The sequence below is a fragment of the Dioscorea cayenensis genome, unplaced genomic scaffold, assembly GCF_009730915.1.
Source record: "Dioscorea cayenensis subsp. rotundata cultivar TDr96_F1 unplaced genomic scaffold, TDr96_F1_v2_PseudoChromosome.rev07_lg8_w22 25.fasta BLBR01001723.1, whole genome shotgun sequence".
NCBI lineage: Eukaryota > Viridiplantae > Streptophyta > Magnoliopsida > Dioscoreales > Dioscoreaceae > Dioscorea > Dioscorea cayenensis.
This window is the reverse complement of record NW_024088114.1, coordinates 18,366-45,724: the sequence shown is the minus strand read 5'-3', so window position 1 is coordinate 45,724 and position 27,359 is coordinate 18,366. Positions and strand designations below refer to the sequence as shown.

Sequence of the window (27,359 nt, the reverse complement as noted above, 5' to 3'; positions counted from 1 at the left end):
GGCTTTGTTTCTTTCTTAGTTCTACTCTTCTTTCTGTCTTTTTAACTCAGTTCTCTTGGTTCTATGGCCAGCTATTGCCTATAGTTAGTGACTATGGAGAAAAACACTAGCCAAATCCAAAACCTACATTGTTCATGTTCTTAAGCCAGAGAGGTCAAATTTCTTGGGCGCTGAGGATTTAGAGAAATTGGCACAAGTCCTTTTTGCCCAACACTACTCTAGACACAGGCGAGCCGCGGATGCTTTACTCATACAAAGAAGCAATTAGCGGGTTTGCAGCAAGATTAACACCCGAAGAAGTGAGAGGCATGGAGAAGATGAATGGATTTCTGCGTGCCAATCCAAGCAAGCGGCTTCAACTCCAAACAACATATACACATAACTTACTAAACTTGAGCACTTTATTTGGAGCTTGGTCCACAAGCAACTCATTTTTCGGTGAAGGGATCATCATCGGAGTGTTGGATACAGGTATTCACTTCCCTCATCCGTCCTTTGCAGATACAGGAATGCCACCACGGCCAAGAGGATGGAACGCAAGTTGTTACCTACCAAGACGGTCTTGCAATGGCAAAGTCATTGGGGCACAATCTTTCAAACAAGGTAATACAACCATTCCGCCGACTGACATAGACCAGGGTCACGGTACACATGTCGCTGGCATTGCAGCAGGCAACTTCGTGGATAATGCAGAAGTCCTCGGCCAAGCTCCTGGAAGGGCTGCAGGGATGGCGCCAAAAGCATTTATATCAGTGTACAAGGTGTGTTGGAAAGATATAGGATGTGAATCAAGTGGTATCCTGGCAGGCATAGACAAAGCAATTCAAGATGGGGTGCATATCCTCCAAATGTCATTTGGGGCACGACCTCCTTACTTGCCCAACTCCTTTGACGATGATGAAGTTGCTGTTGCCACGTACTCAGCAATGCAGAAGGGGATCTTCCCATGCACAGCTGCTGGTAACAATGGCCCCTGACTTGGAGACATTGAGTCATGCAGCTCCGTGGGATATGGTTGTTGGTGCGACCACGACAGATAGAAGAATAAGAGCAACTGTGACGCTCGGAAATGGGAAGCAATTCCATGGAGAAAGCGCTTATCAACCCAAAACAGTTACAAACAAGTTTCTTCCCTTGTTTTTTTCCAGGTAGCAACGGACGTTCAGACCAACTGTCTTGCAAGAATAATTCATTAAATGGCTTCAATGTTAGAAATAAGATTGTGATGTGCTATGTTGGAGATATAGAGAATACTGAAAAAAAGGTGATTTCGTCAGGAATGCTGGAGGTGCAGGCATGATCCTCATGAACTTTGATGTCTTGGGGTTCACAACATCTTCAGAACCTCACCCTCTTCCAGTATCCCATGTGAGTGATAAGGACGCCATTCAAAATTAGAGATTATTTTGCTACAAACTCTACACCAACAGCAAAAAAATCACCTTCGGTGGCACTATATTCGGTGTTCGCCCAGCTCCGGCATTAGCCTATTTCTCATCGAGAGGCCCGGCCAGGTATAATGGAAACATTGTGAAGCCAGATGTCACTGCACCAGGAGTGAATATTTTAGCTGCATGGCCAGTAGAAGTTGGGCCCTTCCCATCCGGCCTAAAAAGAAAGACATTCAACTTCTTGAGTGGCACATCCATGGCAACACCTCATGTTTCCGGAATTGTGGCTCTTATCATGAGCAAGTTAAAAAACGACAACAAACGTCAATGGTCAACATCAGAGATCCAATCAGCACTCATCACCACAGCCAACACATTCGACTTAGATGGAAGACCAATCTTTGATGAAGCAACTTTGAACAACAGTGCCAACATTCTCCAAAGGGGAGCAGGGCAAGTCAATGTCACGAATGCCATGGATCCAGGTCTTCTCTATAACATCGAAACGGATGATTATGTCGCCTATCTTTGTGGAATCTTTTTTAATAGCAGCCAGACAGTGCAAATCTTCACCAAAAACAATACCCAGTGTACTAGATCCATCTCTGGTGACCAACTTAATTATGCTTCAATAGGTGTACAGATGAGATCAAGATTAGCGAGAACCACTATTAGCCGAACAGTGACTAATGTGGGTGATGCTAGGGAAATCTACAATGCTAAGATCATAGAACCACCATTTGTGAAAATCTACCTTTCTCAATACAGACTTAGCTTCACCCGACTAGAACAGCAAATTACATATAGTATCACATTCACCATGAATGGCACTCATCCAGGCTCTGGAGTCATTGGACAAGGAGAGTTGTCATGGGTGTCCAGCAAGCACACTGTCACAAGTCCCATCTACATTGCATTCTAAAACCAATAAATGAAGTAATCACACCATGTAATAAGCTTGCATGAGCTAGTTGTACGTGTTGCCTTGCTAAAATTTCCAAGTGAAAATAATGTCTTCATAATAATGGAATATGAGACACTAATATGTACTTTGCATTTAGTTCAAACTACTATTGGTCCTATTGATGGACTGATGTTATTGAAATGGAGAAAAAATAGGACAATACATGCATACACACTAGTATTATTTTCAGGATTTCATCCATTGCTAAGGACCAACATAACTAAACTCGGGGAAATCAATATCAATTATCTAAACCAATAATAACATCAAACCAACCTCTGCTCAAGTCCACACAATTGTTAAACCTAAGTTTAGCCCCTACATGACTTCAATGACTAAAACCTTAGACAGTTATACTATAATCAACAAACAAGAAGTGATTTTTGTAAAAAGCTGTAACCCCATCTTGTGATGGATAACATGTCTTGCTAGTTAGGCAAATAATGACGAAACCATCTTCCCAAATGCCATGATCAAGAAGCACCAACATCTAACCTCATTTCATCATTTGCATCCATTGATTAATAATTATATACCTTGAGATATATTTATTCTTCTTTATCATTGGAGAGAAAAGCAGGTTTTGAGAGGTGAGCAATGAAATAGTCTACTTCCATCTTGGATTACAAGTTCTCAAATTTCTCTCAGACTAACAAAATGGGTTTCATTCAATTCATTTTTCTTAGCAACTGATCTTTCTTCATTGCAGAGAAATCTCAGAAGTCACAATTAATGCATGAAGTATTATTCTGAACATCCAGATAAGCTCTCAATGCATCAAATTTGTCTCAAACAAACAAAATGCATTTCTTTCAATTCATTTTTCAGCAACTCATGTTCTTTAATTGCAGAGAAATTTCATATCTAGTGCATGAAGTATTATTCTAGCCATCCAGATGAACTCTCAATGCATTATGATTATTACTACTTCAGCTTAACTTCTCAATTGAACAGCAATCGAAAACCTTCAAATGCTAATTGACACAATGATTAATACCACTTCAACAAGAAGCTCAATCTCCCTCGCAATCCTAATTTTGCAGCAAGATAGGAACAAGATTAAATGAAATTCATGATAAACAAACAAACAAACAAACTCGAGAAATTACGAGGAAAAGAAAGACCAAAGATTAAATCATAAAATTCTGATTTGATTGTCACCTGAAATCCATAAACTATCCAAGTGAAGGGATGGAGGAGAGTGGCGACAGCGCCGCCTTTGTCAACTGAAATCCGCTAGAGAATGGAGTGGAAAAGCATCATGTATGGATCATCCCGGTCATTGTAGGAGGAGAAGAGAGGGACAAAGGCGGGGGCTGGTCTGAGAATGAGCTCATTTCGAATTATTGTTTTTAATTCCCATTATTTTTTCCCTATAAATAAATAAATATATAAACAAAAAAAAATATTAGAATGTGAACATTATTATAAAAAAAATAATAACAAATATGGTTAATTTAATTTTTTTTTTCTTTTTTAAAAAGAATGTAAACATTGTTGTGTTTTTCACATAGATATAATTGTAGTCTTGTAAAACTAATGCATTTTTATGAATAAACAAATATATATTATCATCATCAATACTAAAATATACTAAAATATACTAAAATATAAGATGTATAAAGCATATCTACTAAAATCCGCTGATATTTTAATGTGAAAATGATTAAAATAGAGAGCCTCATGCTAAAATGATTTTTTTCCTTTCTCGTATCTTTGCCTAGCAAGAGCTTTAAACTGCCATGTCATCACCTTAAGAAAAAAAAAAAAAAGGAAAAAACATCAATCCTCGCATCAATAACCACATCACTTATACATTAATTGCCACAAATGTAAAAAAATATCTCAATTTCACTATAAAAAAACAGGTATCAAATTAAATATTATAAAAATACAAGAATAAAAATGAACATTAGATAGAAAATTATAGTGAAAGAAATGATAGCCCCATTGTAAAAGTGGTTAGTTTGGAAAGTTCAATTCTGACGCAAAAGTGATATTGGGTCCTCTATTATGGGTGCAAATTTGTAACCCAAACCTTATATCGCCAGATAAGGGGTATATGGGTTGGAAGATCAATTCTTGGCTCGTGCACACGCCTTACTGCGTTTGTCACATTTGCCTTAAAAAAATTATGAGTTAAATTTCTTTTTTTAATAGTCAAATTGAATTTTGAAGAAAAAAATTATCTAGAAACATAAAAAATAATTTTTATAAAATATAAATAAATTAACATGAATATTTTACAAAGGCAGTGTTGTTTCAAGGAATTTTTATTATTGTTTTTTTGATAAAAGCAACAAGCGCTCTTAGTCAAGGGATATGTAGTTATGAAGGTGCACCCTATTACGGTGCTTTTACGGGATCTTCTAAAAGATAAACCCTGATCATGCAACTCTGAAAGGGATGGAAAGTGCTCCTCAAACAAACTTCCCACAGAAGATTCTGCACATTGTGATTTGAGGGGCTTGAAATCCAGACTCCTCAAACCCAATGCAAGGTGGGTACTGTTGGGCTATGTCGGGTTCCTAATATCTCTTATTGTTTAATCATGTTTCAGAGGAAAAAAACAAGAACAGAAAAACTTTTTGGAAGATGACATACCTCAATATGATTAGTGTAAAGTTAATGCAAGTTGCAATCACCTCAAACAAGCATACTACTGCAAGTTGCAATCACCTCAAACAAGCATACTACTTCCAAAACTAGATGCTCATTGGATTCTTTCATCAATATAAGCAAATATAATCAATGCACAAAAGGCTTGTTTAGATCATCCTTAAACTTGTGGATTATTTTAACATAATCACATATAATATATATTAGTCTAGTGAGCTAAAACCATTTATAGGATTAATTTCTTTTAAAAAACATTCCTTAATGGGAATCGAATATTTTGCCAAAAAGGGTAAACATACAAAGAGGAAGCAAACCATGCAGCATGCGTTTCTGAACAATAGTAAGTTAGTATAGGTTTCATAGCATCCAAAAGTCCAGGAATGTTCGGAAGAGTGAGATCCTTCATCCAAGGAATTATATTTGGTGTCTGAATTCAAAGTGGTACCCTATGTTACTAGCAAATTAAATTATCACAATTTTGATGAGATGCATAGGGTATGATATGAATGAAAATTCCAAAATTCATTCAACGATGTGCCAACTTAAGTCCATATCCAGTCTATATATTAGAATATCACAGAGAGCATGAACCACATCCACACCTTGGCTATTTGATCTCTTCCATTAGTTCTTTCAAAACTCCACTTAAATGGGCGAGTTCAAGGGTGAATTTGCTCCTTTCGTGGTTCTTGCATTTTTTCTTTCATTTAACATTCTTCTCTTGGTTCACGGCCAGCTATTGCCTATAGTCAGTGATCATGGTGAAAACATTAGCCAAATCAAAACATATATTGTTCACGTTTTGAAGCCGGAGGGTTCAAATTTCTTGGGTGCAGAGGATTTAGAGAATTGGCACAAGTCCTTTTTACCCAACACTACTCTTGATACAGGGGAGCCGCGGTTGCTTTTCTCATATAAAGAAGCCATCAGTGGGTTTGCAGCAAGATTAACACCTGAAGAAGTGAGAGATATGGAGAAGATGGATGGATTTCTCCGTGCCAATCCGAGCAAGGCTCTTCACCTCCAAACAACCTATACTCATGACTTCCTAAATTTGAGCACTTCATTTGGAGTTTGGTCCACAAGCAACTCATTTTACGGTGAGGGGATCATCATTGGCGTGTTGGATACAGGGATTTACATGCCCCATCCTTCCTTTGATGACACAGGAATGCCTCCCCGCCCAGCAGGATGGAACGTGAGTTGTTACCTCCAAACACCTTGCAATGATAAAGTCATTGGGGGTACAATCTTTCAAACTTGATAATAAAACCATTCTAGCAACTGACATAGATCAAGGTCACGGTACACATGTCGCTGGCATTGCAGCAGGCAACTTTGTGAATAACGCATGAAGTCCTCAAACGAAGCTCCTGGAAGGGCTGCATGGATGGCGCCGAAAGTATTTATATCAGTGTACAAGGTGTGTTGGAAAGACATATGAATCAAGTGGTATCCTAGCAGGTATAGACAAAGCAATTCAAGATGGGGTGCATATCCTCCAAATGTCCTTTGGGTTACCACCTCTCTACTTGCCTATTTCCCTTGATGAGGATGACGTTGCTATTGCCACGTACTCAGCAATGCATAAGGGTATCTTTCCATGCACAGCTGCTGGTAACAGTGGCCCAGACCCGGAGACATTGAGTCACGCTGCTCCATGGGATATGGTCATCGGTGCAACAACTACAGATCGAAGAATAAGTAGAGCAACTGTGACACTCGGCAATGGGACTCAATTCCACGGAGAAAGCGCCTACCAACCCAATATGGTTACTGACAAATTTCTTCCCCTTGTTTTTCCAGGCAGCAATGGACGATTTAGACAACTATATTGCTTGAATAATTCGTTAAATGGCATCGATGTTAGAGATAAGATTGTGATGTGTGATGTTGGAAATTTAGATAACATCGAAAAGGTAAAGTCGTTAGGAATGTTGGAGGTGCTGGCATGGTCCTTATGAATGATGATGTGTCAGGGTACACGACATTTTCAGAAGCTCAATATCTTCCAGTATCACATGTGAGCTACAAAGATGCCATTCAAATTAAAGATTATATTATTTCAAACTCTACACCCTACGGCAAAAGATCACCTTGGTGGAACAATATTTGATATTCGGCCATCTCCAGCATTGGCCTACTTCTCATCCAGAGGCCTGGTCAGGTATAATGGAAACAATGTGAAGCTAGATGTCACTGCACCTGGAGTAAATATTTTATCTGCATGGCCAGTAGAAGTTGGGCTTTTCCTGTCTGGTCTAAAAATAAAGCCATTCAACTTTGAAAGTGGCACATCCATGGCCACGCCTCATGTTTCCGGAATTGTGGCACTTATTATGAGCAAGTTGAAAAACGACAACAAACGTCAATGGTCAACATCAGAGATCCAATCAGCACTCATCACCACAACCGACACATTCGATTTAGATGGAAAACCAATCTATGATGAAGCAACTTTGAGCGGCAGTGCCAACATTCTCCAACGGGGAGCAGGACAAGTCAATGTGATGAATGCCATGGATCCAGGTCTCGCTCTACAACATTGAACCAGATGATTATGTTGCCTATCTTTATGGAATTTTTTTCTAATAACAGTCAAGATGTGCAAATCTTCACCAAAAACAACACACAAAATTGCACTAGATCCATCTCTAGCAAGCAACTCAATTATCCCTCTATTGGCATACAAATGGCATCAAGATCAGCAAACTCCACTATTAGCAGGACAGTGACAAATGTGGGTGATGCTAGGGAAAATCTACAACGCCACATTCATAGAACCACCATTTGTGAGAATCTACCTCTCTCACTACCAGATTAGCTTCACCCGATTAGAACAACAAATTACCTATAGTATCACATTCATCATGAATGGTTCCCACCCAAGCTCGGAGTCATTGGACAAGGAGAGTTGTCATGGGTGTCCAACAGGCACAATGTCACAAGTCCCATCTACATCGCGATTCTAAAAATCAATAAATGTAGTAATCACCATATGTAATAAGCTTGTATGAGCTGATTGTGTTGTGTTGACCAAAATTCCTTGTGAAAATAATGTCTGTGAAAATATTGTCTTCATAATTGAGGAATTTCATGCGCTACTTTGCGCTCTTGCATTCAGCTCAAATACTGTTAGTCATATTGATGAACTTATGTTGTTAATTGAAACAAAAAAAAAAAAGGTTAATATGTGCATAGACACTTGTATTATTTTTGGGATTTCATCCACTCTTCAGGAAGAAAATAACTAAAACTCTCAAAACTTCAATATCAATTATCTAAACCAATGATAATATCAAACCAACCTCTGCTCAAGTCTACACCATCATTAAACCTTCCCTGAAGCAAATAATCAATCATAAGTTTAGCCCCTAGATGGCTTCCATGACTAAAACCTTAGACAGTTATATTATAATCAACAAATAAGAAGTGCTTTTTCTAAAAAGCCGTAACCCCATCTTGTGATGGATAACATGTCTTGCTAGTTAGGCAAATAATGAAGAAATCATCTGTCCAAATACCATGATCAACAAGCACCAACATTTAACATCATTTCATCATTTGCATCCATTGATTAATAATTGTATACTGAAAATGTTATCTTCTTTACAGTATTGCACTGCTTCCTAACACAAATCCACCATTCTTTGCTACGGTATCTTGAGCCTAGTGTATATTAATCAACATTGTCCTTGCATTTACTCTGCTGCTGAGAGTATATAATTAAGTGTTGCATATTGCAGTATACCTTGAAGAACAAATCAGCAGACTCCGTGGTCTTAAACTCATCCCAAATCAACAAAACTCCCATTATCCTCAGCCATCAACATGACAACATTCATTACTGAGAGAATGATTACATATGATGTGCACGAAAGAAAAAGGCTAAGCCAGTAAGCTCACAAGGATTCTACATGAAGACTAATTATGGCAACAACAGAAGCTCACATTAATTATGGAACAATAATTTATACCTTGAGATATATTTGTTCTTCTTTATCGTTGGAGAGAAAAGCAGGTTTTGAGAGGCGAGCAATGAAATAGTCTACTTCCATCTCAGATTACAAGTTCTCAAATTTCTCTCAAACTAACAAAATGCATTTCTTTCAATTCATTTTTCTTAGCAACTGATCTTTCTTAATTGCAGAGAAATCTCAAAAGTCAAAATTAATGCATGAAGTATTATTCTGAACATCCAGATAAGCTCTCAATGCATCAAATTTCTCTCAAACTAACAATATGCATTTCTTTCGATTTATTTTTCTCAGCAAAGTCATGTTCTTTAATTGCAGAGAAATTTCGCATTTAGTGCATGAAATTTTATTCTAACCATCCAGATGAACTCTCAATGCATTAGGATTATTACTACTTCATGTGCAGCTTATCTTCTAAATTGAACAGCAACCGAAAACATTCAAATACTAACTGACACAGTGACTAAGTAACCCACACCAATTGCAGAACAATGGCCTATATTTTAGCAAAGCAAATGATCTCACATCAAAACCAAGACATTATGCCAATTCAACAAGTAGCCAAATCTTGCTGGAGATCCTAATTTTGCAGCATAATAGGAGAAAATTGAATAAAATTCAGGATAAATGAACAGAGAAGCTCGAGAAATTACGATGAACAGAAAGACCAAAGATTAAATCATAAACCTCTGATTTGATTGTCACCTGAAATCCATAAAACCTCCAAGAGAAGGGGATGGAGGAGAGTTGCAACCGTGGCGCCTTTGTCACTGGAAATCCACCGGAGATCAGAGCGGATAAGCATCATATATGGATCACCCCAGTCATTGTATAGGAGGAGAAGGGAGGGACAAAGGCGGGGGCAGGTCCCAGAATTAGCTAATTTTTAGTTATTGTTTAAATTCCCATTATTTTTTCCTATAAATAAATAAAACAAACAAACAAATATTAGAATGTGAACATTATTATAAAAAAAGGAAAAAAAATTCAAAGAAAAAGAATGTGAACATTTTTATGCTTTTCACATAAAATAAAACAAATATTTAGACATAGTTGTAGTCTTGTAGAAGTCAGACACTTTTATGAATAAAAAAATATATATTATCATCAATACTAAAATATGCAAAATATATAAGCATATCTATTAAAATTCAGAAACTTTTTTTTTTACCCCTAAAGAACCTCCCTTCTTTTAGGGTTTGTTTCTTTTGATTTTTCTCTATTTGTTAGCCGTTTCTATGCATTCCTTGTGATAATTTTGTAGAGCCTTGACTCCTGTGTTCTTGTCTTTTTTTCCCCTTCTGTACTTCTTTTTTTACGGTTTTTAATGAATGTGGTTTATCCACCTTTTCAAAAAAATAAATAAATAAATAAATAAATAAAATAAAATTCACTAATATTTTAATATGAAAATGATTAATATAGAGAGCTTCATGCTAAAATGATTTTTTCTCCCTCTTTTGCATCTCTGCCATGCAAGTGCTTTAAACTGCCATGTCACGACCTCAAGCAAAAACCGAAAAACAAAAAAAAACATTAGTGCTTCTATCAATAACCATGTCATTTATACATTAATTGCCACAAATGTAAAAAAAGTCTCAATTTCACTAAAGCACATGAATCGAATTAAATATTTTAAAAATTCAAAAGTCAAAATGAACATTAGATGGAGAATTATGTCCAAAAAATTGATAGTTAAGTGGCATTAGCCCCATTACAAAAGCCGTTGTTCTGGATAATTTAAGTATCGTTGAACGTAATAATGGTAATGGATTCTCGATTATAGGTGCAGGTTTGTAGTTGAAATTCTATATCACCAAATGAGAGCGTATGAGCTAAAAGATCAATTCTTGGCTCGTAACTGTGCTTGTTGTATTTGTCAAAAAATATCATTGAGTTAAATTTCTTTTTAATAGTTAAATTGAATTTTGAGCATAACAACATCTAGACACATAAAAATAAATAAATTTTATAAAATATAAAAAAATTAAGGGAAAAATTTCAAAAATAATTTGTGGTTTCCAGTTTTGTTAAATAAGGACAGGATTTTTGTTTGATTTTTAAACTATACCATTTCTCCAGCTAAACAATAAAGGAAAAAACCGTTAATGCTATATTTAGCAATGGCAAAATTATCATTTTATATGAAAGCTAGCCTAGAAGGCATAAAAAAATATATATATATATATATATATTATACATACCCCCCAAAATTCCATTAAAAAAATTTAAAACATGAATTCCAAACTAAACTATGTTGACCATTTTTCAACTGAATTGACAATTTTACCCCTGCCAAATAAGGAAGAGTTAACACCATTAACAGTTATTTCTTTTTTTTTTATTACTGGAGAACTACATAGTTTAAAAACAATAAAATATTCCTGTTCTATTTTGCAAAACTGAGAAAGCATTAGATTTTGAAAAATTTTTTTCTAATTAACATGAATATTTTACAAAGAAAATGTGGTTTCTCAAAATCTCAATTATTATTTTTTTGATGAAAAAAGTAAGCACTATTGGTTAAGGGAAAAGTAGACACGGAGATACATCAATTACGATGGCTTATAGACCTCCTTGGATAAAATCCCCTGCCATCCAACTCTAAAGGGGAGGGAAAGAGCTTTTCGCACAGACCTCCCACAGGGACCCTACATATTGGAAGTTGAGTGCTTGAACTTAAGACCTCTAAAACCCAATGTTAGGTGGGTACCATTGGCTATGCCCCGGTTCCTAATGCCTATTATTGTTTAATCATATTTTTAGAAAACTTCTTGGAGGAATGACAACAACTCTAGTGCAAACACAATGCACATGATTCAAATACTTCAATGTGATCGTTGAAAGCAATTGCAAGGTGCAATAGCCTCAGACAAGGATAGTACTTCCAAAACAAGATGCTCATTGTATTCTATCATCAATATAAGCAAATATAATCAATGCACAAAAAGCACATTTAGATCATCCTTAAACTTCTTGATTATTATCACTAATAATATATATTAGTTTAGTGAGCTGAGACCATTTGTATGATTAATTTATTATAAAAAAAAGCATTCCATAATGGAGTTCGAATACTATGTCACAAGGACACCATGCAAAGAGAAAGCACACCATGCAGCATGCATTTCTGAATAATAGTAACATAGTACTGGTTCATAGCATCCAAAGCCCAAGCTTGTTCTGAAGTCCAAAATTATCAGTGATATACTTCATTCAAGGCAATTATATTTGGTGTCTGAATTCAAAGTGGTACCCTATCTTACTAGCAAAATAAATTTTCACAATTTTGATGAGATGCATAGGGTATGATATGGATGAAAATTCCCAAATTCCATCAACAATGTGCCATCCTACGTCATAGATATATAGTCTATAAATTTGAATGTCACAGAGAGCATGAACCACATCCACACCTTGGCTATTTGATTTCTTCCATTAGCTCTTTCAAAACTTCACTCAAATGGGAGAAATCAAGGATGGTTGTCCTTCTTTGTTGGTTTTTGTATTTTTTCTTTCATTGAACATTGTTCTCTTGGTTCATGGCCAATTATTGCCTATAGTCAGTGACCGGAGAGAAAACACTAGCCAAATCCAAACCTTCATTGTTCACGTACTGAAGCCAGAGGGCTCAAATTTCTTAGGTGGCGAGGGTTTAGAGAATTGGCACAAGTCCTTCTTGCCCAACACTACTCTCGATACAGGCGAGCCACGGTTGCTTTTCTCATATAAAGAAGCAATCAGCGGGTTTGCAGCAAGATTAACACCAGAAGAAGTAAGAGACATGGAGAAGATGGACGGATTTCTGCGTGCCAATCCGAGCAGGACACTTCACCTCCAAACAACCTATACTCATGACTTCCTAAACTTGAGCACTTTTATTTGGAGCTTGGTCCACAAGCAACTCTTTTTACGGTGAGGGATTATCATTGAGTGTTGGATACAGGCATTCACATGCCCCATCCTTCTTTTGATGACACAGGAATGCCTCCACGCCCAGCAGGATGGAATGTAAGTTGTTACCTCCAAAACACCTTGCAATGATAAAGTCATTGCGGCACAATCTTTTGATACAGCTAATAGCACCACTCCAGCAACTGACATAGATCAAGGTCACGGAACACATGTGGCTGGCATTGCAGCAGGCAACTTTGTGGATAATGCAGAGGTCCTTGACCAAGCTCTTGGAAGAGCAGCAGGAATGGCGCCAAGAGCATTTATATCAGTGTATAAGGTCTGTTGGAAACCTGGAGGTTGCGGATCAGCTGGTGTCTTAGCAGCTATAGATAAAGCAATGCAAGATGGGGTGCATATCCTCCAAATGTCCTTTGGGGCACGACCTCCTAACTTGCCTACTTCATTTACTGAGGATGATGTCGCTGTTGCCACGTTCTCAGCAATGCAGAAGGGGATCTTCCCCTGCACAGCTGCTGGTAACAATGGCCCAGACCCAAAGACATTGAGTCATGCTGCACCGTGGGATATGGTCGCCGGTGCAACAACTACAGATCGGAGAATAAGAGCAACTGTGACACTCGGCAATGGGACACAATTCCACGGAGAAAGTGCCTACCAACCCAACATGGTTACTAATCAATTTTTATCCCTTGTTTTTCCAGGTAGCAACGGACAACATAGTCAACTATATTGCTTTAATAATTCGTTAAATGGCACTGATGTTAGAGATAAGATTGTGATGTGCAATATTGGAGGTTTAGATAACATCGAAAAAGGTAAAGTTGTCAGGAATGCTGGAGGTGCTGGCATGATCCTTATGAATTTTGAAAGGTTAGGGTACACAACATTTTCAGACGCTCACCATCTTCCAGTATCACATGTGAGCTACAAAGATGCCATTCAAATTAAAGATTATATTATTTCAAACTCTACACCTACAGCAAAGATCACCTTCGGTGGAACAATATTTGATATTCACCCATCTCCGCATTGGCATACTTCTCATCCAGAGGCCCGGCCAAGTATAATGGAAATATTGTGAAGCCAGATGTCACTGCACCTGGAGTGAATATTCTATCTGCATGGCCACTAGAAGTTGGGGCCCTTCCCATCAGGTCTAAAAATTAAGACATTCAACTTTGAAAGCGGCACATCCATGGCCACGCCCCATGTTTCTGGAATTGTGGCACTTATCATGAGCAAGTTGAAAACGACAACAAGCGTCAATGGTCAACATCAGAGATCCAATCAGCACTCATCACCACAGCCAACACATTCGACTTAGATGGAAAACCAATCTTTGATGAAGCAACTTTGAACGACAGGGCCAACATTCTCCAACGGGGAGCAGGCCAAGTCAATGTGGCGAAAAGCCATGGATCCCGGTCTCGCTCTACAACATTGAACCAGATGATTATGTTGCCTATCTTTGCGGAATTTTTTCTAATAACAGTCAAGATGTGCAAATCTTCACCAAAAACAACACACAAAACTGCACTAGATCCATCTCTGGCGAGCAACTCAATTATCCCTCTATTGGCATACAAATGGCATCAAGATCAGCAAGCACTACTATTAGCCGAACATTGACAAACGTGGGTGATGCTAGGGAAATCTACAATGCCACATTCATAGAACCACCATTTGTGAGAATCTACCTCTCTCACTACCAGCTTAGTTTTACCCGATTAGAACAAAAATTTACCTATAGTATCACATTAACCATGAATGGTTCTCACCCCGGCTTAGGAGTCATTGGGGAAGGTGAGTTGTCATGGGTGTCCAGCAAGCATAATGTCACAAGTCCCATCTACATAGCATTCTAAAATCCATAAATGCAGTAATCACCATATGTAATAAGCTTATATGAGCTGATTGTGTTGCGTTGACCAAAATTCCTTGTGAAAATAATGCCTTCATAATTGAGGAATTTGATGCACTACTTCGCACTTTTGCATTAGCTCAATTACTGTTAGTCCTATTAATGAACTTAAGTTATTAACTGAAACGAAAAAATAGAAAAATGGAAAACAAAAAAAGGTCAATATGTGCATAAACACTTGTGTTTTTTTGGGATTTCATCCACTCTACAGGGCCAAAATAACTAAAACTCTCAAAACTTCCATATCAATTATCCAAACCAATGATAACATCAAACCAACCTCTGCTCAAGTCTACACCATCATCAAACCTTTCCTGAAGCAAATAATCAATCATAAGTTTAGCCCCTAGATGGCTTCCATGACTAAAACCTTAGACAGTTATATTATAATCAACAAACAAGAAGTGCTTTTTCTAAAAAGCCGTAACCCCATCTTGTGATGGATAACATGTCTTGCTAGTTAGGCAAATAATGAAGAAATCATCTGTCCAAATACCATGATCAACAAGCACCAACATTTAACGTCATTTCATCATTTGCATCCATTGATTAATAATTGTATACTGAAAATGTTATCTTCTTTACAGTATTGCACTGCTTCCTAACACAAATCCACCATTCTTTGCTACGGTATCTTGAGCCTAGTGTATATTAATCAACATTGTCCTTGCATTTACTCTGCTGCTGAGAGTATATAATTAAGCGTTGCATATTGCAGTATACCTTGAAGAACAAATCAGCAGACTCCGTGGTCTTAAACTCATCCCAAATCAATATCCCATTATCCTCAGCCATCAACATGACAACATTCATTACTCAGAGAACAATTACATATGATGTGCACGAAAAAGAAAAGCCTAAGTGATGTAGGCAAAGCAATTCCAGCAGAACAAGATGGGCCTAATATCACTAAAATATAACACAGCCAGAAACTCATTTCTCTTAGCTTAATTCAATTAAGCCTTTGTTTGGGGGTATTTTTGTCTTTTCATTTCTTAGGGCTGCAGATTGTCTTCTTTTCCTTTAAGTAGTTAGCACCAATGTCATTTTGGGGGCTGAAGAAAAAAAAAAGTAAGAGACAAATTTCTACATCTACTTAGAGAGATCTCGTGGATAGATTTCTTGTTAACATTCTGCATCAATTGGCATCAGAGCGAGGCTGTTCCTGCGCAAATGGCTGATGGCAATGGTAGCAACCTCAACACCAATGTTGCCATCCTTCAAACCCTAACTGCTATTCAACAACAGATGCAACAAATGGTGGAGGCAATGAAGAATCTGCAAACGAGTCAACCTCGACATCAAGGGGTTCGTCGTCATGTTGAAGGAAGGGCCATTCCCAATCTTCCACTACATGAGAATGTTGCAGGTTCCGATTCAGATGAGGAAAATCAGATCTCTGATGGAGAGCAAGGTTTTGATCCTCCTTACCCAAAGATCAAAGCAGATCTCGCCATTTTTTTCTCAGGAAATCTTGATGTGGAGGATTTCCTTGATTGGGTTGCCGAGGTCGAGAAGTATTTTTGAATTGATGAGCATCGCAGAACACCTACAAGTCAAGTATGTGGCTTACAAACTGCGTGGTGGGGCTTCGGCATGGTGGGAGCAACTTCAGGGCAAACGAAGGCGACAACATAAACAACCAATCCGTAGTTGGAGGCGTATGAAGGAGGCGCTAATGTTCAGATTTTTGCCATCAGATTATGACCAGATTTTGTATCAAAGGTATCAAGATTGTAAACAAGGTGTTCGAACAGTCCAACAATACACGGAGGAATTCCACCGGTTGTCGGCGAGGAATAATTTGTCAGAGACTGAAGCTCAGCAGACCGCAAGGTTTATGAGTGGTCTTCGAATCACCATCCGAGATCGTGTAGAATTAGCACCGGTGTATGGGGTAGATGAAGCCATCAATCGTGCTATGAAAGTAGAAGCACAACTGAACCGCGCAACCAGAGGACAACCAACAGAGCATAGAGCTGGAGATTCATCGCGAGGTCACAATCAAGGGAATAGACCGAACACCAGTCAGATTGAAAGCTCTCAACCTTTTGGAAAGAAAACGCCAGCAGAAAGCTCAAAAATGACTGAGCCGAGTAGTCACAACCAGCTACAAGGTGGTCCACAGAACCGGCAGAATTCCAATCCATATGCTCGAGAACGAGGTAATAAGTGCTATCGTTGTAATCAACCGGGGCATCTGTCAAACAATTGTCCCAAACGGGGTCAGGTTAATATGGTTGAACATGAAGACGGGTTCGAGGCAACAGAAGAGCATTACACTGTGGGGCCAGATGATGTGTATGAGGAGGATGAACAGGTTGTTTGTGTGGTTCGCAAATTAGCACTAACTATGGAGTCAATAGCGGAGGATCCACAAAGGCACAATCTTTTCCGAACAAGATGCAAGGTTAACCAACGAGTGTTTGAGGTTATAGTGGATGGTGGCAGTCAGGAGAATCTAATATCTCGGGAGATGGTTAATCAATTAAAGTTGAAGTTGAGAAAACACCCTCATCCTTATAAAATTGGGTGGATCAAGTCTATGGGTGAGATTAAAGTTACAGAGCAATGCGAGATAGAGTTTTCCATTGGTAAATACAAAGACAAGGTTGTATGCGATGTAGTGGACATGGACGCATGCCAAATCATGTTGGGGAGACCATGGCAGTTTGATGTGGATGCACATCATAAGGGTAGAGCCAACGTGATTGAATTCATAAAGGATAGAGTGAGATATACTTTATGCCCCTTGATAGGTGAGAGTGAGAGGAAGCATTCAGCAGTATCTCTTTGTTCTGCCAAGGAGTTCCAACAGGAGACAAAACAAGCAACTTTTGTACTTGCCATGGTGAGTAGAGGATTCCTCAATACTGTTAATGAGGTTCCCCAATCGCTGCGTTCCCTTTTAGAAGAGTTTCAAGACCTTATGCCTGAAGAGCTACCCACGGGCTTACCCCCATTGCGGGACATCCAGCATCACATTGATCTCATTCCGGGAGCGGCATTGCCCAATTTACCTCATTATCGCATGAGTCCCGCTGAGCATGAGATTTTGCGACTACAAGTGGAGGAGCTACTAATGAAGGGGTATATCAAGGAGAGTATGAGTTCTTGTGTTGTCCCAGCACTCCTAGTACCGAAGAAGGATGGATCTTGGCGGATGTGTGTAGACGACAGGGCAATCAACAAAAATCACAGATGAAATACTGATTTCCAATTCCAGCGACTTGATGATATGTTAGATGTGTTGCAAGGTGCCAATGTTTTCACAAAGATTGACCTGCGTAGCTGATACCATCAACTCCGGATTAGACCGGGAGACGAGTGGAAAACGGCATTCAAAACCAAGGAAGGATTGTATGAGTGGCTTGTTATGCCGTTCGGACTATCCAATGCTCCCAGCACGTTCATGCGATTGATGAATCAGGTTCTAAAACCTTTTATTAATAAGTTCGTAGTGGTTTATTTCGATGATATTTTGATATTTAGCAAGTCTGAACTTGAGCACGTGGGGCATGTGAAAAGAGTTTTACTAGTACTGCAGGAAAATAAGCTGTATGTGAATGTAAAAAAATGCAGTTTTAAGCTCCCAAAACTGTTGTTTCTGGGCTTTGTGGTCTCTGGCAAGGCATTCGTGTAGATGAAGAAGACCCAGGTCGTCCGTGATTGGCCCCGACCAAAGACAGATGGGAGATGTGCGTAGCTTCCATGGCTTAGCCACGCTCTATAGGCGGTTCATTCGAAATTTCAGCATTATCATGGCACCGATAACTGAATGTTTGAAGAAAGGAAAGTTTCTGTGGAGTGAAGAAGCTGAAAACAGCTTCATTATCATTAAGGAGAAGCTAACCATCGCCCTATCTTAATTCTACCAGATTTTTAGCAAGTGTTTGAGCTGGAAACGGATGCTTCCATTGTTGGGATTGGTGGAGTCCTCTCCCAATCAGGCCGACCTGTGGCGTTCATGAGCGAAAAGCTGAGTACCGCTCGACAAAAATGGACAACATATGAAATTGAATTGTATGCAGTGGTGCGATCCATAAAGCATTGGGAGCAATATTTATTTCAACAAGAATTTGTGCTGCACACAGATCATGAAGCATTGAAGTACATGAACACACAAAAAAATCTCAACAGACTGCATGCAAGGTGGGTTACATATCTGCAGACAATTCACATTTGTGATCAAACATAAAAGTGGACATCATAATAAAGTTGCGGATGCCTTGAGTCGTCGAGCTAGTCTTTTGGTTACCATGGAAAATATAGTAGTCGGATTTGATTGCTTGAAGGAGTTGTATCACGAGGATGTGGATTTTGCTGACAATTGGGCACGAGTGTGTCGAGGGACTTCATTTGCATTGGGCGTTCTTGATACACGATGGTTTCTTATTCTACAAGGACCGTCTATGTATTCCACATGGTTCTATGAGAGAAGCACTGATTTCAGAGCTGCATTGTGGAGGTCATTTTGGTAGAGACAAAACTAACGGCTTGGTGGAAAAACGGTACTATCGGCCACGCTGAAGAGGGATGTGGCGCTTTTGTGCAAAAAGTGCATGATTTGTTAAAAGCAATAAAGGCCAATCTCAAAAACACGGGGATTGTACATGCCTCTACCTATTCCTCGCTGCCCCATGGGAGGATGTTTCAATGGATTTTTGTCTTTGGGACTTCCACTAACGCAGTGAGTCGTTGATTCTATTCTTGTAATTGTTGACCGGTTCTCCAAAATGGCACACTTCATACCATGCAAGAAAACTGCTGATGCTAGTCATGTGGCAACCTTTGTTTTTTTCAGCGAGGTGGTGCGTTTGCACGGTATCCCCAAATCCATCACTTCAGATAGGGACACCAAATTCCTAAGCCACTTTTGGCGATCTTTGTGGTACATGTTCGAACAGATTTGCAATTCAAGAGCTCTTTTCATCCCCGGATCGATGGGCAAACGGAGGTAGTCAACCGCACCCTTTGGTTCGATCATTCGTTGTTTGTGCAGTGATAGGCCAAAACAATGGGATATGGCCCTTGCCCCTGCTGAGTTTGCATTTAATAATGTGGTGAACCGGACAACAGGTAAGACTCCTTTTGAGATTGTGTATCAACGACCTCCACAACACACTTTGGATCTCATCCCTTTACCGAAGTTACCAGGATACAACATTGCAGCAAAAACATTTGGCGTAACATATTGAAGAAGTTCAGTCTGAAGTGGTTCGCAATCTCCAGGCATCAAATGCTAAGTATAAAGAGGCTGCAGATTTGAAACGTCGGCATAAAGTGTTTGCTGAGGGTGATTTGGTGATGGTGCATTTGCGTAAGGAAAGGTTTCCTGCAGGTACATATAACAAGTTGCAACCCAAACGAATTGGGCCTTGCAAAATTCTCAGAAAGATCAATGACAACGCATATGTCATTGATCTTCCGGAAGGGTGGGCGATTTCGTCGACATTCAATATTTCAGATTTGGCACAGTACTATCCCGACACACCGCTCTATCCTGAAGCGAGCTCGAGGACGAGTTCTTTTGAAGACCGGGTGACTGATGTAGGCAAAGCAATTCCAGTAGAACAAGATGGGCCTAATATCACTAAAATATAACACAGCCAGAAACTCATTTCTCTTAGCTTAATTCAATTAAGCCTTTGTTTGGGGGTATTTTTGTCTTTTCATTTCTTAGGGCTGCAGATTGTCTTCTTTTCCTTTAAGTAGTTAGCACCAATGTCATTTTGGGGGCTGAAGAAAAAAAAAAGTAAGAGACAAATTTCTACATCTACTTAGAGAGATCTCGTGGATAGATTTCTTGTTAACATTCTGCATCACTAAGCCAGTAAACTTTCAAAGAGTCTACAAGAACACTAATTATGGCAACAAGAGAAGTTCACATTAATTATGGAACAATATACCTTGAAGCACAATCCAGCAAAACTCCACTGTCTTAAATCCATCTCAAATCAACAAAACTCCCATTATCCTCAGCCATCAACATGACAACATTCATTACTGAGAGAATGATTACATATGATGTGCATGAAAGAAAAAGGCTAAGCCAGTAAGCTCACAAGGATTCTACATGAAGACTAATTATGGCAACAACAGAAGTTCACATTAATTATGGAACAATAATTTATACCTTGAGATATATTTGTTCTTCTTTGTCGTTGGAGAGAAAAGCAGGTTTTGAGAGGTGAGCAATGATATAGTCTACTACCATCTCAGATTTACAAGTTCTCAAATTTCTCTCAAACTAACAAAATGCGTTTCTTTCAATTCATTTTTCTTAGCAACTGATGTTCCTTCATTGCAGAGAAATCTCACATTTAATGCATGAAGTATATTATTCTGAACATCCAGATAAGCTCTCAATGCATCAAATTTCTCTCAAACTAACAAAATGCATTTCTTTCAATTCATTGTTCTCAGCAACTCATTTTCTTTAATTGCAGAGAAATTTCACATTTAGTGCATGAAATATTATTCTAACCATCCAGATGAACTCTCAATGCAATAGAATTACTACTACTTCATGTGCAGCTTAACTTCTCAATAGAACAGCAATCGAAAACCTTCAAATACTAATTGACACAATGACTATAAGAAACTCACACGAATTGCAGAACAATGGTCTATATATTTTAGCAAAGCACATGATCTCACATCAAAAACCAAGACATTATACCACTTCAACAAGAAGCTCGATCTTGTTCTCAATCCTAATTTTGCAGAAAAAATATATTAAAAATTGAATGAAATTCAGGATAAATCAACAAAGAAACTCGAGAAATTACGAGGAATAGAAAGACCAAAGATTAAATCGTAAAACTCTGATTTGATTGTCACCTGAAATCCATAAACTCTCCAAGAGAAGGGGATGGAGGACCGGAGCGACGACGCCGCCTTTGTCGCCGGAGATCCACCGGAGATCGGAGCGGAAAAGCATCATGGATCATCCTGGGCATTGGAGGAGAAGAAGAGAGGGACAAAAGCGTCGGCGGGTGCGGGAATGAGCTCATTTCGAGTTATTGATTTTAAAGAAATAAATAAATAAATAAATATTAAAATGTGAACATTATTATAATACATATATATATATATATATATATAAAATGTGAATATTTTTGTGCTTTTCACATGGAATAAAATAAAATTTTAAATATATTTGTAGTCTTATGCAACTAATGCACTTTTATGAATAAACAAATATATATTATCATCAATACTAAAATATGTAAAAATATAATAAAATTTAAAATATATTTGTAGTTTGCCTCATGATATAATGATTTTTTTTTCTCTCATCATGCAAGTGCTTTTAATTTGCCATATCATCACAATAAGGGAAGAAGAAAAAACCATCAATCCTCCCACCAATAACCACAACATTTATACATTAATTGCCACAAATGTAAAAAAAAAAATGATCAAATTCACTAAAGCATAGGGATCAAATTAAATATTTGAAAAATACAAAAACCAAAATCAACATATCATTACGGATAGAAAATTATTATTATTATTATTATTATTATTATTATTATTATTATTATTATTATTAAAAGGTGGATAAACTACAATCACAGATAAAAAATTATGAGTGAATTTTTTTTTGGAATAGTTAAATTAAATTTTGAACATAAAGAATCTACGTAAATTAAATAAATAAGTAAATACATTTTTTTTTAATAAAGTGGATAAACCACGAATTTATTGAAATAAAAACACGAGAACAACAAACTAACAGACGAGAAAAGAAACAAAGTAACAAGCCAACCAGGTTTAGGGATCACTCACCAGAAGTGAAGCACCACCTAAACCTTACAACATGATGAAAAAGAAACAAAACATGCAACAAAAGCAAAGAACACAACTGAGACAATGAAGTCCACCAGGAGGCGACAGAGGTCTCCTCAGCTGTAAAAAGGAGAGACAGGGAATGAATTACTCCTGAGAAGGAGGTTCCGTAGGAATGTGGCCCTCAGCAGATCTTGAGTTCAGAAATATGAGAGAGCGCTTTAGCTTTTGGACTGAGTCTGAGGGTATAAGTTGTTGAAGTGGATTTTTAACTGCAGAAAACCAAGTAAGAAGCAAGTGAATGATTTTGGTGATAATAGAAAATGATACATTTTATAAAATATAAATAAATTAAAATGAAGCATTGTGCCTGGAAATGTCAATTATTGTTTAATCATTTTAATGGAAAAGAAAAAGAAAAAGCAAAGAAAAACTTCTTGGAAGAAGGACAGCAACTCTTTGCACAAAGGATGCTATTGATCCAAATACTTCAATGTGATTGCTGTAAAGCTAATGCAAGGTGCAAATGCCTCAAAACAAGTATAGTACTTCCAAAACTAGATGCTCATTGGATTCTATATATCATCAATATAAGCGAATATAATTAGTTCACAAAAGGCTCGTTTAGATCATCCTTAAACTTCTCGATTATTTAATAATATAAGGACTTAAAGTATATATTAGTCTAGTGAGCTGAGACCTTTTGTAGGATTAATTTATTTAAAAATAACACACCTTAATGGGAACCGAATACTTTGTCAAAAGGACACCATACAAAGAGAAAGCACACCATGCAGCATGCATTTCTGAATAATAAATAGTAAGATAGTATTGGTTTCATAGCATCCAAAGTCCAAGCTTGTTCTGGAGTTCAAAATTATCAGTGCTATATATCCTTCATCCAAGGCAATTATATTTGGTGTCTGAATTCAAAGTGGTACCCTATCTTACTGACAAAATAAATTATCACAATTTTAATGAGATGCATAGAGTATGATATGAATGAAAATTTTCAAATTCCTTCAACGATGTGCCATCTTAAGTCATATATATATATAGTCTATAAAATGGAATGTCACAGAGAGCATGAACCACATCCACACCTTGGCTATTTGATCTCTTCCATTAATTCTTTCAAAACACCACTCAAATGGAAGAGTTCAAGGGTGGTTTTGTTTCTTTCTTGGTTATTGAATTTGTTCTTTCATTTAACATTTTTCTCTTGGTTCATGGTCAGCTATTGCCTATAGTCAGTGATCATGGTGAAAACACTAGCCAAATCCAAACCTACATTGTTCACGTACTGAAGCCAGAGGGCTCAAATTTCTTAGGTGCCGAGGATTTAGAGAATTGGCATAAGTCCTTTTTGCCCAACACTACTCTTGATACAGGCGAGCCACGGTTGCGTTTCTCATATAAAGAAGCAATCAGCGGGTTTGCAGCAAGATTAACACCAGAAGAAGTGAGAGACATGGAGAAGATGGATGGATTTCTTCGTGCCAATCCGAGCAGAACGCTTCACCTCCACACAACCTATACTCATGAATTCCTAAACTTGAGCACTTTATTTGGAGTTTGGTCCACAAGCAACTCATTTTACGGTGAGGGGATCATCATTGAGTGTTGGATACAGGCATTCACATGCCCCCATCCTTCTTTTGATGACACAGGAATGCCTCCCCGCCCAGCAGGATGGAATGTAGTTGTTACCTTCAAACACCTTGCAATGATAAAAGTCATTGCAGCACAATCTTTCGATATAGCTAATAGCACCACTCCGCCAAGTGACATAGATCAAGGTCACGGCACACATGTGGCCGGCATTGCAGCAGGCAACTTTGTGGATAATGCGGAGGTCCTCGACCAAGCTCTTGGAAGAGCAGCAGGTATGGCGCCAAAAGCCTTTATATCAGTGTACAAGGTGTGTTGGAAATTTGGAGGTTGCGGAACAGATGGTGTTTTAGCAGGTATAGATAAAGCAATTCAAGATGGGGTGCACATCCTCCAAATGTCCTTTGGGGCACGACGTGGTTACTTGCCTACTTCATTTACTGATGATGATGTTGCTGTTGGCACGTTCTCAGCAATGCAGAAGGGGATCTTCCCCTGCACAGCTGCTGGTAACAATGGCCCAGACCCAGAGACATTGAGTCATGCTGCACCGTGGGATATGGTTGTCGGAGCAACAACTACAGATCGAAGAATAAGAGCAACTGTGACACTTGGCAATGGGACACAATTGCACGGAGAAAGCGCCTACCAACCCAACTTGGTTACTAATCAATTTTATCCCCTTGTTTTTCCAGGTAGCAATGGACGAAATAGGCAACTATATTGCTTAAGAAATTCATTAAATGGCATTGATGTTAGAGATAAGATTGTGATGTGTGATGTTGGAGCTAAAGATAACATAGTAACAGGTAAAGTCGTTAGGAATGCTGGTGGTGCCGGTATTATCCTTATGAATTTTGACATAGTGGGGTACACAACATTTTCAGAAGCTCACCATCTTCCGGTATCGCATGTGAGCTACAAAGATGCCCTTCAACTTAAAGATTATATTATTTCAAACTCTACACCTACAGCTAAGATCACCTTCGGTGGCACTATATTTGATATTCGTCCATCTCCAGCATTGGCCTTCTTCTCATCTAGAGGCCCGGTCAAATATAATGGAAACATTGTAAAAGCCAGATGTCACTGCACCTGGAGTGAATATTCTATCTGCATGGCCAGTAGAAGTTGGGCCCTTTCCATCCGGCCTAAAAAAACAAAGACATTCAACTTTGTGAGTGGCACATCCATGGCAACACCTCATGTTTCCGGAATTGTGGCTCTTATCATGAGCAAGTTAAAGTACGAAAAACAAGCGTCAGTGGTCAGTGCCAGAGATTCAATCAGCACTCATCACCACAACCAACACATTGGACTTAGATGGAAGACCAATCTTCGATCAAGCAACTTTTAATGATAATGCCAACATTCTCCAACGGGGAGCTGGGCAAGTCAATGCGACAAATGCCATGGATCCAGGTCTTGTCTACAACATTGAACCAGATGATTATGTTGCCTATCTTTGCGGAATCTTTTCTAATAACAGTGCAGAGGTGCAAAGGTTCACCAAAAACAACAAACAGTGCACTAGATCCATCTCTGGTGAGCAACTCAATTATCCCTCAATTGGCATACCAATGGCATCGAGCTCAGCAAGCACCACTATTAGTCGAACAGTGACCAACGTTGGGGATGCTAGTGAAATCTACAATGCCACATTCATAGAGCCACCATTTGTGAAAATGTACCTCTCTCAATACCAGCTTAGCTTCAGCCGATTAGATCAACAAATTACCTATGATATCACATTCACTATGAATGGTTCTCACCCGGGCTCAGGAGTCATTGGACAAGGAGAGTTGTCATGGGTGTCCAGCAAGCACAATGTCACAAGTCCCATCTATATCGCATTCTAAAACCCGTAAATGTAGTAATCATCCTATACAATAAGCCTGAATGAGTTGATTGTGTTGCCTTGACCAAAATTCCCTGTGAAGATGATGTTTTCATAATTAAGGAATTTGGTGCACTCTTATGTACTTATGCATTTATAGCTCAATTATTGTTAGTCCTATTAATGAACTTAATGTTATTAAAATGAAAAAAAAGGGTCAGTATATGTGCATACACACTAGCATTATTTATCTAAATTAACCAATGACAACACCAAACAAATCTCCACTCAGGTCTACACCATCATTAAAGCTTTGCTGAACCAAATAATATGTCCTATGTTTAGTCCCTTGATCATGTCATTCATGACTAAAACCTCACTCAGTTATAATTAGCAAAAAAGAAGTACGTGCTTTTTGTGAAAAGCCATGTCCCCTGTTTTTTTTTTAAAAAAAAAAAGAGCACCAAGACTAATTTATTGAAAGAAAAACAAAGACCAACTACAAAAGCAGCTAAACAAACATAGAAACAAAAAGAAAACCAAAACAGCAGGAGGAAAGAACTAATCAGAAAATAAAAAAACAATGAAAGAGGGGAACAAACAAACAGATCCTAAAAATTAAAACCATACACAAGAAAACTTCTCATGAGCCAATGAAAAAGAGTTAAAGCATGAAAGTTGTTGGCAATAGAAGCCAGCTTAATAGTAGGAACCATCCAAACACGCGGAATTATATGAATCCGAGGAAACTGAAGAGAGTTGATTAAGAGTCTGAGGTTGGTGATCCAAGGAGTGATGCGCCAATTGTAGGTAAGATCATTGATCGAATGAAGTAGAAAATTGATCTCTGCATCCAGAATGAAAATATGCTGAATGTGAAGGTTCTGGTTTAGAGCAGTCTGAAGAGCAACATTGAGCGCTTGAACCTTTGCCTCCTTATGATGCTCAGCAGCAGAAGAACTGCAACCTGCAAGATGGATAGAATGAGTAGCATCTGAAATGAAGAAACCACTATTAAACACCTGGTTGCTGCCATTCCAAGTTGCAGAAGAGAAAATAAATAATCCATCAGCACTTGAGAAATTATTCAGAATCAGTTTGCTGCCAAGAAGATTTCTGTTAGCACAAGAAAACTCTCATGTATGATTGAAAGCCCTATGAGCAATGACAGAATAATTTGGGCTGTTGTTTCGAAAAATCACATCACAACGGTGTTGGTGGTGAGGTGGTGCTGTGATTGAAGTCTGGTGCAGTGCGGCCGTCATCCTAGTCATGGGAAGCATGATGGAGCTCTGGATAGGAGCATGGTGACGGCATGAATGGGGGA

At 38.3% G+C, this 27,359-nt stretch overlaps 5 protein-coding genes and 1 long non-coding RNA gene across 6 annotated transcripts; 5 read left to right on the top strand and 1 right to left on the bottom strand.

Annotated features, from left to right (window-relative positions):
• Positions 1-239: 239 nt before the first annotated feature.
• LOC120256925 (subtilisin-like protease) lies at positions 240-2,313 on the top strand. The gene is made up of 3 exons (XM_039264589.1): positions 240-960; positions 1,149-1,294; positions 1,399-2,313. Exons 1-3 carry the CDS (start codon positions 240-242, stop codon positions 2,311-2,313), a joined length of 1,782 nt encoding a protein of 593 aa, XP_039120523.1.
• Positions 2,314-5,623: 3,310 nt separating this feature from the next.
• On the top strand, positions 5,624-7,523 carry LOC120256924 (subtilisin-like protease 4). The gene is made up of 3 exons (XM_039264588.1): positions 5,624-6,218; positions 6,439-6,893; positions 7,029-7,523. The coding sequence occupies exons 1-3, from the start codon at positions 5,624-5,626 to the stop codon at positions 7,521-7,523; spliced, it is 1,545 nt and encodes a 514-aa protein (XP_039120522.1).
• Positions 7,524-12,955: 5,432 nt separating this feature from the next.
• LOC120256923 (subtilisin-like protease) lies at positions 12,956-13,950 on the top strand. The gene is made up of 2 exons (XM_039264587.1): positions 12,956-12,962; positions 13,028-13,950. Exons 1-2 carry the CDS (start codon positions 12,956-12,958, stop codon positions 13,948-13,950), a joined length of 930 nt encoding a protein of 309 aa, XP_039120521.1.
• A 2,371-nt stretch (positions 13,951-16,321) lies between these two features.
• Positions 16,322-17,995, top strand: LOC120256922. Its single transcript, XM_039264585.1, has one exon. The coding sequence runs from the start codon at positions 16,322-16,324 to the stop codon at positions 17,993-17,995; it is 1,674 nt and encodes a 557-aa protein (XP_039120519.1).
• A 3,476-nt stretch (positions 17,996-21,471) lies between these two features.
• LOC120256926 lies at positions 21,472-21,811 on the bottom strand. Its single transcript, XR_005535461.1, has 2 exons — positions 21,634-21,811; positions 21,472-21,506 (listed from the first exon to the last, which is right to left on the bottom strand). It is a non-coding gene; the product is annotated as an uncharacterized LOC120256926 (long non-coding RNA).
• Positions 21,812-23,734: 1,923 nt separating this feature from the next.
• Positions 23,735-25,552, top strand: LOC120256921 (subtilisin-like protease 4). Its single transcript, XM_039264584.1, has one exon. The coding sequence runs from the start codon at positions 23,735-23,737 to the stop codon at positions 25,550-25,552; it is 1,818 nt and encodes a 605-aa protein (XP_039120518.1).
• Positions 25,553-27,359: the final 1,807 nt, after the last annotated feature.